The sequence below is a fragment of the Gossypium hirsutum genome, chromosome A13, assembly GCF_007990345.1.
Source record: "Gossypium hirsutum isolate 1008001.06 chromosome A13, Gossypium_hirsutum_v2.1, whole genome shotgun sequence".
Taxonomy (NCBI): domain Eukaryota; kingdom Viridiplantae; phylum Streptophyta; class Magnoliopsida; order Malvales; family Malvaceae; genus Gossypium; species Gossypium hirsutum.
The window spans coordinates 109,987,386-110,000,742 of record NC_053436.1 but is presented as its reverse complement, the minus strand read 5'-3'; the positions used below and the strand labels follow the sequence as shown (position 1 = coordinate 110,000,742).

At 33.8% G+C, this 13,357-nt stretch overlaps 2 protein-coding genes and 1 long non-coding RNA gene across 3 annotated transcripts; all 3 read left to right on the top strand.

The window, feature by feature from the left end:
- Nucleotides 1-124: 124 nt before the first annotated feature.
- On the top strand, nucleotides 125-900 carry LOC121212659 (uncharacterized). The gene is made up of 2 exons (XR_005907914.1): nucleotides 125-299; nucleotides 620-900. It is a non-coding gene; the product is annotated as an uncharacterized lncRNA (long non-coding RNA).
- A 1,232-nt stretch (nucleotides 901-2,132) lies between these two features.
- On the top strand, nucleotides 2,133-4,043 carry LOC121212658 (extensin-2). The gene has a single exon (XM_041085860.1). It carries the CDS (start codon nucleotides 2,205-2,207, stop codon nucleotides 3,666-3,668), a length of 1,464 nt encoding a protein of 487 aa, XP_040941794.1. The 5' UTR covers nucleotides 2,133-2,204; the 3' UTR covers nucleotides 3,669-4,043.
- A 2,178-nt stretch (nucleotides 4,044-6,221) lies between these two features.
- Nucleotides 6,222-10,224, top strand: LOC121212369 (extensin-2-like). The gene is made up of 2 exons (XM_041084845.1): nucleotides 6,222-6,468; nucleotides 9,089-10,224. Exons 1-2 carry the CDS (start codon nucleotides 6,222-6,224, stop codon nucleotides 10,222-10,224), a joined length of 1,383 nt encoding a protein of 460 aa, XP_040940779.1.
- Nucleotides 10,225-13,357: the final 3,133 nt, after the last annotated feature.

Sequence of the window (13,357 nt, the reverse complement as noted above, 5' to 3'; positions counted from 1 at the left end):
CAGTCCAAAAACACGCGGATCCTAGGCAGTTTTCGGGTCGGGGTCGGGGTCGGGTCAGGCGATTAAACAACACCGTTTTGGGTGTGTAATACTTGCCCCAAAACGACGCCGTATCAGGGGGATATAAAAGCTAATATTTCAGAAAAAAATTTCATTTTTCCCCGAGTTTTAGAAAAAAGAAGAGAGAGGGAACTGTTTTCTCTCTGGGTAAATCCCAGAACTGGCCAGAAAGGTCCGGCCACTCCCGCCGTAGCTCCGCCGTGCCGGCCACCGTACACGGTGGCTGGAAATCGCCAAAGGTATTTTTTTTATATTATCTAATATATATATGTGTTATGTGTAGACAAAGGAGAAAAGAAAAAAAAAAAGAAAAGATCCCAAACTAAAGAAATTAGAATCACCTTTTTATTTTTGATTTGGATTTTTCTCTTTTAGGGTCTGTTTTTGCTTTTGATTTAGTAGTGTTTAAACCACTTTTCTCATTGAAAGTCCGAAAAGAAAAAAAAGAAGACCCTTACAATGCATTTAGAAGGCTTTATATAGTCGAAATAAAAATTACATTTCATTTTGATTTTCTTTCTTATTTCTATTGCTGTCTTTTCTCCATTAATGTATGCAGATGGAGCAGGTGGCTCAGCAACAGCAACGGTGGCAGGCGGTTAGGTGCGGCGCCGTTAGAGGCAAGTGGGGGGATGGTGAAACGGCTAGGGTTTTAGGTTTCCTCTTTTTCTTTAATGTATTGGGCTATGTGGGCTTGGGGGTCATTTGGGCTGTAATGACTTGGGTTAATAGGTTTAGTGGGTTTATTTAGGATTGGGTTTAGGGGTTGTAAATGGGCCGAGCAAATTGGACTTGTAACAGATATTGTTATCAATATAGGAGGATGTGAGTTCAAGTGCACCAATAAATAATTTTAAATATTATGTTAAAAAGAACAGATAATGCTCATCCAATTGAAGATTCTCATGTGCTTCTCATGTGATTTTGCTGCTGCAATTTTATTAATGATAGAAAAATATTTTTGAATCTATATCAAAGTAGAAAAGAGGCCGCAGGATGAATGAGAGAAGAGAATCTAAGGATATTTCTTAATTACCTAACAAATATTATATATAAGAGTAATTTTGTAATTATTTTAGGTCAGCGTGAGGTGGGTTTAGGATAAGTTCGACTTTTATCTAATCCAACTCCTTTTTAAAATTAACTCACTTCGAATTCGATTTAAAAAAAAAAAAACTCGACCCCATTTGGTCGGATTGGATTAGAACTTGTTACTTATTATTATTATTTTTTTGCCATCTGTGAACCATACTACTAGACTTACATGGCAAGACGTATACAATATAAGGGGCCACATATCCCAAGAACAACCGAAACTTTGCCGAACTTCTTCCACAACTCTACAAGAACTAGCGGCTCTAGCTGGTTGATTTACATAAGGAACTTTACAATATATGACAAGATAATTTGATGGTAACTCATATGAAAAGTACATAAAAATCTTTACCACGACGAATTTTTTCTTAGATAAAGTGGTTAAACCGACAAAGTATCTAAACAAAAGTATTAGTTATAATGCGGTTTAAAAATTAAATTTCAAATATCCTTTAAAAAACCCCAATTTATTCACGATTTTTATTTACATCCATAATCAAAATCCAAAGTTGGTACCAAAATTCCATTTGGAGCTAAGATATTGTTTGCCAATGGACAACATCAATACAAAGTGGACGGCACCCATACCAAAACAATGGAACACTTCAATTCATGATTTAGCATTTTAAAGAAAAAAAAATATTCAGGTACAATTGCCGAATGAAGACCATTTCATTTTCGTCTATAAGCAGTAAATTCACCCAATTAAAACAAGAAAACTAAATAAAATATATATCATATATTAAATGACTCTTTCAAATCCCAATAAATTAATGACTCTTTCAAGGTTTGTATACAATTAGTGGGATATCACTACCAAATCCACAATAAATTAATGAAGGTTGACAGAATAAAATGTTAAATTATTAGGTTTTGTTGGAGAATTAGTAAGCTTCATACAACATTAAACAATTGAAACAATATTGGAGGGATGAGTATATATATTGTGGTTTGTCTAAAACATTTCATTCACTAAAGAGAAAGGTATTACATCTCAAGGCATAAGAGAGAAAAAGTTGAGGGAATTTCGGCGCTTAATTTTGCTCAAAATGGCCAATATTTGGCCTCATCTAGCCTATGTATTGGCATTGTGCTTGTTGATCAACAATGTAGCTGCCTATTATGATGAGCCTTATAATACTCCACCACCTTACTATAGTAAGAAACCAGAAACACCATTGCCTCGTTATACTTATAAATCCCCTCTACCATCATCGCCACCACCATACACCTATAACTCTCCACCACCACCTCCTTATTTCTACCAATCCCCACCTTCACCATCGCCTTCACCTCCACGACCGTATGCCTATAAGTCTCCACCGCTACCTTCTCCTTCCCCTCCACCTCCTTATGTGTACAAGTCCCCACCTCCACCATCTCCATCTCCACCACCTCTATATGTTTATAAGTCCCCACCACCACCATCACCTTCACCACCGCCGCCTTATGCCTACAAGTCACCACCTCCACCATCTCCTTCACCTCCTCCACCCTATGTCTACAAGTCTCCACCTCCACCATCACCTTCACCACCTCCTCCTTATATTTACAGGTCTCCACCACCACCACCACCACCACCATCACCTTCACCACCTCCACCCTATGTCTACAAATCTCCACCTCCACCATCTCCCTCACCACCTCCACCCTATGTCTACAAGTCTCCACCTCCACCATCTCCCTCACCACCTCCTCCTTACATTTATAAGTCTCCACCACCACCATCACCATCACCTTCACCACCTCCACCCTATGTCTACAAGTCCCCACCTCCACCATCTCCTTCACCTCCTCCACCCTATGTCTACAAGTCTCCACATCCACCATCTCCCTCACCACCTTCTCCTTATATTTATAGGTCTCCACCACCACCACCACCATCACCTTCACCACCTCCACCCCATGTCTACAAATCTCCACCTCCACCATCTCCCTCACCACCTCCTCCTTACATTTATAAGTCTCCACCACCACCATCACCTTCACCACCTCCACCCTATGTCTACAAGTCCCCACTTCCACCATCTCCTTCACCTCCTCCACCCTATATCTACAAGTCTCCACCTCCGCCATCTCCCTCACCACCTCCACCTTATGTGTACAAGTCCCCACCTCCACCATCTCCTTCACCTCCTCCTCCTTATGTTTACAAGTCTCCACCTCCACCATCTCCCTCACCGCCTCCACCCTATGTCTACAAGTCCCCACCTCCACCATCTCCTTCACCTCCTTCCCCTTATGTTTACAAGTCTCCACCTCCACCATCTCCATCACCTCCTCCACCTTATGTTTACAAGTCTCCACCTCCACCATCTCCTTCAATACCTCCTCCTTACATTTATAAGTCACCATCACCACCATCACCTTCACCACCTCCACCCTATGTTTACAAGTCCCCACCTCCACCATCTCCTTCACCTCCTCCACCATATGTGTACAGGTCCCCACCTCCACCTTCTCCTTCTCCTCCTCCACCTTATGTCTACAAGCCTCCACCTCCATATTACTAAAAAGTTGCATTTCCTCCCTCTTCATCTCCTTTTCCGCATCTCTAAAAGCCAATATCGACACCATTATTCAATCAAATCAAATGTTTTTCTAAGTTCAACGAAGCTAAATTATAGTTTCTTGGAACAATTTCCCTTTCTTTGAAATTCTTGCTCGTGTCCTTTATATGAAATTAACGCGGATGTTTCTCACTGTTGGAAGAATAAAGAGAAGAAATAAATTGATGTGGAAAATCATCGTATGATTTCTTGATTGTTTTTGAGTAATATATATTGTTACAATTGATACATTGATATCTTTATCAAGGGTTGAGGTTTTACTTTGTAATTGTTTACTTCATAATATATTTTCCATATATTTCATTTATCTTTTCTTCACTTGATTATGATTCTTTTACTCCCCTTTCCTTTTACCATTCTTATCTTAAACTTATTGAAATTTGTGATGCTAATTAATTAATTAACAAATCCTCTCCCTAAATTCTAACCACCATCAAATTGCCTAAGCTAAGTTTTCTTTTTGGTATTCTGCTTGAAAATTATGCATGAACTCAAGCAATATAAACCCAAACTCAATTGAATTTTATTGCAATTAATTTAAAGTAATTCCAAATCACAAGTGGACCAATCTTGGGTTTTTCTTAAATAATATTAATGACTAGTTTGTCTACGTGACCTTTAATAATAGGCCCATGCTAGTTCAAATTTGATTAAAAAGAAGTAATGGTAATTAATGTTAATTAATTTGAATCGTTTAAGGAAAAAGTAGAAACAATCAGCCAAAACCCCGGATTGAGGAAATAAGAATATCCTCAATTAATTGCTAATCAGGCTTTAAAATTGATGATAAAGGTGGAGGTTTCGATCCTTGAACGCTTGAGTTTGACTCCTACCATTTACTATTCTAATGTCTGGGTCTCATTTTCACTAGTTGCCCATGTTTTAGATGGGTTTTGTTCAATACCCAATCCCCTTTTTTACTTTTGAGCTAAGATATTGTTTGACAATGGAAGACATCACCAAGATCAAGTGAACGACAACCAGAACCAAAAAATTGGAACACTATTCGTGACTTACCTATTTATAGATTAGGTTAATTTTTTTCCCAAAATTTAACATTTATATATTTTGGATGTTTAGATAAAATTATTAAATATAAGAAATCAACTATATAAAAAGAAAATAAATAATAATTTTCAGAACGAATTATGCTTAGACTTATTTATGAGTCAGACGAGATTAAGTTATAATTTGTCAATTTACTTGTTCATTTTTTTTGTTCATATATAGAAATATTAAAAATGTATATTACTTTAAATTTACATAAAAACTCTTCCGATTATTTAATTTGATTTCATACAAAACTAGATCAATCTGAAATAAAAAGAATGTTGTGATATACAATTGTTTGGAAGAAGGTTTTTTTTTCTCATATTTGTTTTATAGTACATTTTTAAGGTTCATGGCCGCCTCTCTTATTAAAATCGACTCTGAAATTCAAATTTACATTGAAGATACTCCTTATTGTGCTTTAGACATATCACATTTTTCTTGGCAAAATTTGTTTTACTATTAGTTAGATCATTTTCTTTTAGATAAATCAATTCCTTTCTAGGGGTCCCTTTGGATGGGTGATACGTTTACCTACGATTAGTGTAAAAACAACAGTGGCGGTGAGATTAGATACTATAACGATAATGTAGTGTGAGACAAAAAAAAAACTAAACACACTACACTGAAAATAAACGTTTATCCAAATAGGCCCTAGGAGAGTTTAATCATTTTGTGTAAAAATATTTCTTAAATAAGTAATCCAAGCTCTAGATATGAAAATTTTGCCTATATTTTCAATCTATCAAATTAATAAAACAAAAAAAATCTATCAAAATCTTGAAGGGATTTACAATTTAAATACTAAAAAAATGTCATACTACCTAAATTTACTCAAATATAAATAAATAACTTGATTTCGTCAAATCAATTTTATGTTTTTTCAATGCCTAATGGGTTGGAGAAAATGTCTGGATTTACTACCATTTTTAGCTCAATGTTAAGAATTGACTTGTTGTGGTACAAAGTCCCAAAATTTTATTAAGAATTAATGAAATTGACAAATTGTTGGAAGCTGTTTTACAAATATACAGATATTTATTCCATTGACAAATATCCAACATTTAAGACTAGCACATCTTAGTACAAATGTCAATTGGTCTCTTTCAAAACTATTATATTTGAAGTTTTAATATAGTCTAACATGCAATTGAGAGTGGTTCATTTACAATTCTATTGGACTGCTTCAAGGTTAGCATACAAATTAGTGGGATACAATACCTCAATAAATTAATAAATGTTGAAGGAATATAATGTTGAATTATTTGGTTTGTTGGAGAGTTTGAAAGCTTCATAGATCATTAAACAATTGAAATAATAATGGAGAGATGAGTATATAAATTGTAGGTTGTCTTCAACATTTTATTCATAAAAGAGCAAGGTATTACCTCTTAAGGTATTGAAAAGAAAAAGTTGATGGAATTTTGGTGCTTAAATCTACTCAAAATGGCCAATTCTTGGCCTCGCCTAGCCTATGCATTGGCATTATACTTGTTGATCAATAATGTAGCTGCCTATTATGATGAGCCATATAATGCTCCACCATTTTACTATCGTGAGAAACTCGAAACACCATTGTCTCGTTACATTTTTAAGTCCCCTCTTCTACCACCATTGAAACCACCATTCACTTACAACTCTCCACCACCACCATCTCCTTCCCTTCCATACCCTTATGTGTACAAGTCCCCATGTAACACCCCCACGCCTGAAACCGTCACCGGAGTCAAGCTTGAGGTGTTACTAAACTTATCTTACCTTTTAAACAACTCTAAACCACTTATTTTAATTTTCGGAATAAACTATTTTTCTGCGTCATGGTTGCTTAAAAATTCATTTCTCGAGTTTCAAAACTCAAAATTAAGATCCGTAAATTTTTCTTGAAACTAGACTCATATATCTATCTACTAATTTTTTTCTAGAATTTTTGACTTGGCCAATTAGTACAGTTTATTAGTTAAAGTTTCCCCTGTTTCAAAACTCGACTGCACTGACCTCTTCTTACTACGAACCATGTTTCTTCCTGTACAAAATTCATATCACTAAGCCGTTTGTTTCACTTAAAACTAGATTCAACAAGGATTCTAACCATATAAAGTACACCTTATAATTAGTTGAAACAAGGGATCCAAAAATCGCTCTGACCCTGTTTCACTAAAACTCAGATATCTCATAAAATATAATACCTTTACCTTTTTTGCTTATTCCAAAGTTGAAACAGGGGATCCAGAAATCACTCTGACCCTGTTTCACTAAAACTCAGATATCTCATAAAATATAATACCTTTACCTTTTTTGCTTATTCCATAAGAAAATATACATAATAAGCTTTAATTTCATATATTATTCATCTTCAAACTATGTTTCTACAATTTTTAGTGATTTTTCAAAGTTACGTCATTTCTGTTACTTGAATCTGTTTTTAGGTTACTTTCACATTTTTCATAATTTTCATGTGATAATCACCATTCAATCATACATATTAATAAACATGTATATCATCGGCTATTTTATTAGCTAATCACTAGCAAGTATTTACACATCATTCACTGTTCATATTATACCAAAAGTAGCTAAGTTTCTATACATGCCATACCCAAAACAAAACGTCTAATTATACCGAGTTATTTATTTGATAGTGTGATCAGCCTCCGACGTTTCCTTCGATCCCTGAGTGACTAGATAAGTACTATAAGAAGAAGAAAATAAAGAGATTAAGCACTAGGCTTAGTAAGCTTACAAGCAAATAAATCACAACATTCAACATAATGGATAATTATGCATAATATCATCTAACATCATAAATTTCTTTACTTCTCAAGTTCTATCTTCTTCTTTATTCCCTTACCTTCTTTCTTACCTGACCTTTCCTTTTTCATAAGTATAATCTACTTTTACTTTGCTGTTAATTCACTGTAATTTAACTCGCATCCTGACCCGTTGAACTGCTCGGAATACTAAGGATACTAGGGTCGTTCCTGTCTATCAATATCCTACCAATGCCATGTCTTTGACATGGACTTACATGAATTATTCCTATCTCTAATGCCATATATAATATGGACTTACATGGCTCAATCCTGTCTCCAAAGCCATATTTCTAATATGGACTTACATGGCCCATTTTTGTTCTGTCCTGTCAACCCTAATATCCTAACATTCCTAAGGTTCAACCGGGGCTTTCTAACACTTTTCCTCTGTCACTTCACCTTAAATTCGACTTTAAATATTTTCATAAAATAAATATATAAATGCTGGAAGTTGACAATAATAATGTAAAATAAAAGAATATTGCATTTATTTACTGTAACTTACCTTGATACAAAATGTGACTAAACTTTATAATTTAGTCATTTACTTTTTCTTTTCCCCGATCTACTCCTGAATTTCGTTCTTCTTGATCTATAATAGAAAATTTAACTTATTTAATATTCACATTTATTAAAACAGTCCTTGACCCAAACTTTGGAAAAATTATATTTTTACCCCTAAACTTTCACATATTTGTACTTTTGCCCCAAGGCTCGTAAATTAAACTTCATCCTATTTTCTTATGTTTTATGACATGCTGATCATTTTTCCCTTCTATGGCAATATCAAAATCACACTCTAACATATACTTATGACTATTGGTATTTTTTTCCAATTTAAGCCCTTTTACTCGTTTTCACTTAAAACCGAGTAGCATAAGTTGTTTAACATAATTTAAAACCTCATATTCTATCATAAAACACCAAAATACACAAATTTCAGCCATGGGTATTTTTCCAAATATGAACCCTAGGTTGAATTATTGCTAGAATAAGTTTAATCAAGTTACCGGGACTCCAAAAACGTAAAGATCATTAAAAACGGGGCTTGGAATCACTTACTATGAAGCTTGAAAGTTGAAGAAACCCCAGATATGGAGGAGAGAAAAAATCGGCAGAAACTAATTGAGAAGATGACCATTTTTGTGTTATTTTTCCCTTTTTAATTCATTTAATATCTAAATGACCAAATTACCCCTCCTTACTAAACTTTCAAAGATTCCTTCCATGTCCTAATTTTTGTCCATGAACTTAAAATTGGTTAAATTATTATTTAAACCCTCCTAATTAATATTCCAAAGTAATTTCATACTAAAAACTTCTAGAATGCAAGTTTTACAAATTATTCGATCTAGTCCCTAACCTCAACTTAAGCACTTTATGCATAGAATTTCATCACGAAATTTTCACACAATTATGCAATCATACCATGAACCTCAAAATAATAATAAAATGAAATTTTCTACCTCGAATTTGTGGTTTCGCAACCACTATTCCGTTTAGGCCCTATTTCGGGATGTTACACCCCACATCCACCATCTTATTCACCTCCTCCACCCTATGTCTACAAGTTTTCATCTCCGCCATCTCCCTCACCTCCTCTACCTTATGTCTATAAGTCCCCACCTCCACCATCTCCTTCACCACCACCACCATATGTCTACAAGTCTCCACCACCACCATTTCCCTCACCACCTCCTCCTTACATTTATAAGTCCCCACCACCACCATCACCTTCACCACCTCCGCCCTATGTCTACAAGTCACCACTTCCACCATCTCCTTCACCACCACCACCCTATGTTTACAAGTCTCCACTTCCACCATCTCCCTCACCACCTCCTCTTTACATTTATAAGTCCCCACCACCACCATCACCTTCACCACTTCCACCTTATGTCTACAAGTCACCACTTCCACCATCTCCCTTACCTCCTCCGCCATATGTCTACAAGTCTCCAACCCCGCTATCTCCCTCTCCTCCTCCACCCTATGTTTATAAGTCTCCACCTTCGCCATTTCCCTTACCTCCTCCACTCTATGTCTACAAGTCACCACCTCTACCATCTCCCTCACCTCCTCCACCTTATGTCTACAAGTTTCCACCCCCGCCATCTTCCTCTCCTCCTCCACCCTATGTCTGCAAGTCTCCACCCCCGCCATCTCCCTCACCTCCTCCACCCTATGTTTACAAGTCTCTACCTCCGTCATCTCCCTCCCCTCCTCCACCCTATGTCTACAAGTTTCCACCTCTGCCATCTTCTTTACCTCCTCCACCCTATGTTTACAAGTCTCCACCTCCACCATCTCCCTCACCACCTCCTCCTTACATCTACAAGTCACCTCATTCACCATCTCCCTCACTTCCTCCTCCTTACATCTATAAATCCCCACCTCTACCATCTCATTCACCTCCCCCACCATATGTCTACAAGTCCCCACCTCCACCATCTCCCTCACCACCTCCTTCATATGTCTACAAATCCCCACCACCACCATCTTTCTCACCACCTCCTCCTTATGTCTACAAGTCCCCACCTCCACCATCTCCTTCACCACCACCACCACCACCACCACCCTACGTCTACAATTCTCCACCTCCACCATATGCCCACAAGTCCCTACCTCCATATTACTAAAAAGTTACGCTTCCTCCCTCTCCCTCTCCCTCTCCCTCTCCTTCTCCATCTCCTTTATCTCTTCTCTAAAACTCAATACTGACACCATTATTCAACCAAATCAAAAGTTTATCTAGGTTCATGGATGCTAAATTGTAGTTTCTTGGAACAATTTTCCTTTTCTTTGAAATTATTGCTCGTGTCCTTTATTTGCAATTAACGCGGATGTTTATCACTGTTGAAAGAATAAACAGAAGAAATAAATTGACGTGGAAAATCATCAAATGATTTCCTAATTGTTTTTGAGTAATATATATTGTTACAATTGGTACGTTGATATCTTTATCAAGGGTTGAGGTTTTACTTTGTAATTGTGTACTTCATAATATATTTCCATATATTTCATTTATCTTTTCTTCACTTGATTATATTGCTTTTACTCCACTTTTCTTCTTCCATTCTTATTTCAAACTTATTGAATTTTGTGATGCTAATTAATTAATTAACAAATCCTCTCTTTAAATTCTAATCACCATCAAATTGCTTAACCTTTTTTTTTTACTCTAAAATTATGCACCAACCCAAGCAATATACACCCAAACTCAATTTGATTTTATTACAATTAATTTAAAATAATTCTAAAGGAGAAATGTAATAATCAAGGACTTTTTTTAAAAAAAAAAGCAATATCAATGATACGAGATTCACTTCTTTTATACCTTCAAACCTTTAAATCATAAAAGGATTTGAGCAACATTCTTTTTTTTGTTGCAACTGCATTTATGTGAGCTAAGCTAAAATTCAATCAGCTTAAATATCGAGCTTGAATATCATTATTTAAACTTATAGAGGAGAAAATAAATATAATTGTAATATCCAACTTTACCCCAAGATTAAGATTTATGGGTTTTTTTTTTGCATTATTAAACCTTAAATTATAGGCTGTAAAGAAATTATGGACTTACTATAACAGAAATTAGGTCTAATTTTGCTATAAGTCCATGTATTTTCTTTAGTTGAAATGTTTTAATAAAATTGTTAACGGTGCCATTTTTTTCCATTTAATAAGCTAATGTGGCAAGGTGAAACCAAATGCAGGAGATGAGGTGGATTAGTTTGTCTACGTGGCCCTCGATTAGTCAAAATCGAGACAAAAGAAATTTCTCAATCAACTACAATGTAATTCGATGATAACTCAGTTTTTTTTATATACTTCATGTTAATTTTATGGTTTATATTTGGGGTTTGAGATTATCTCTTTAAAAAATATTGTCTTTAAGGTTCAAATACGGACCCTTCCTTTGAAAGTATGTTATAGTACAAGAAAAAAAAATCTTATGAAAAAATTAAATCAATTAAGTTCATAGTGATAAAAAAAATCAATTAGATCCTTTTTGTAAATAATTAAAAATTGTCATCGATCAATTTAACTATTAATGGACATTGACATGATTGACGAAAGCAATGTGAAGATGATATGTGGTATGCCACATGAAAATATGTTGACCGAGTCAACATATACTTTTTAAATATTAAAAATTTTTAAAAAATTAATATTTTAAAAAAATACCTGTCTAGCATGTGGTTGGACATAACGTCCAAATTCATTTGTTCAGATTTTTTGTGGACATAATTATTAAAATTATAAATTATTTTTAAAAATTATATAAAGAATCCTAAAAAAATAACAAAATACTTTAAAAATTATAAAAATTATTAAAATGACAATATATAAATATTTTTAATAACTTTTATAATGCTTTATAATTTTTTTAAATGCATTTTATGAGTTTTAGATAGTTTTTATAATTTTTTAATGTTAACTTAAATAATGAATTTAGACAAAATGAGAAAAAAAAAACCCTAAACAAATAGATATCTAAATTTGTCCAGATTCACATGAATGTGGGCAAAAAAAATGCTTGATAGAGGTAGAATATTCATTATCAAAAACTAAAGTTACATTAATCAAGTTATTGGTTTAATGACAAAAAGCTCAAATTTTGAACGTGGAGCTAAAATAGGCATAAAAATCTCAATTCAATCAAAACATTAAATAATAATATAAATATTAAGATAATTATATTTTTTTTAGAAATCTCGTTATAGATTCTAACGATTTATGTTTGTTTTGACACAATACTTAAAACTATCCATAGCTCCTCTCAACCTATAAATAGAAGAATAATGCGCTTCAACGCACTTAAATCCACGTCTTTCTATATTAACAATAATGCTCATATTAATCAAGTTAAGGCTTAATTTACAATATTGAGATAATTATTGGATATTATTAGTCTACGTCATGATTGGATTTAGACCTAGGTTATTGTCGGCCAATGGAAGTAGTGTTGACTTCGCTTAGCATTTACATTTGCAATTCCAACATTTAGATACCTTTGCCTAATTAGTTGACCAATTCATTTTCATCTTTAAGTAGTAAATTGACCCAATATAAACGGAAAATAAAAAATATCATAAATATATATTCGTGAATATCCCAAATATATATTTATATGCACAACGAACCTCGAAAATTTCAATTATTTTGCAATTAAAAATTTGAGATTAAATTTATCCATAGATGACAATATTGTTATTTAAAAATGAAAATAGCTGTCTGATATTTAGAAGGTTGGAATAAAATATTAAGTATAGAAAATAAGTTTAGGCAAAATATGAAAAAGAATAACAATTATTACATGTTTATAGGTCGAGTCGAGTCTTCTAAAAATTATCATTCTTAAACTCACATTCAATCTATTATTGATGTTCATACATTATAAAAAAAAATTTGTGTTAAAATTTCTAGCATGTGCTCATGCAAATATATATTCAATCTATTATTGATGTTCATACATTATAAAAAAAATTGTGTTAAAATTTCTAGCATGTGCTCATGCAAATATATATATCGAAAATTTTAACTAAAACATTAGAAATTTTGATAAATGTTAAATTTTTTTATATTGATATAGTATTAGAAATTTTGATATAATGTGATATGCCTTTTCTTTTCTCAAGTGAACAACAAAATTTCTCGATTAAAACTCTTATCCATAGATACGGGTTAAAATACTCTTTTATCTCGTTTAATAAAAAAAATATATTGTACAAATGAATACTCAATTATGCTTACGTTTCTGTTTTAGTC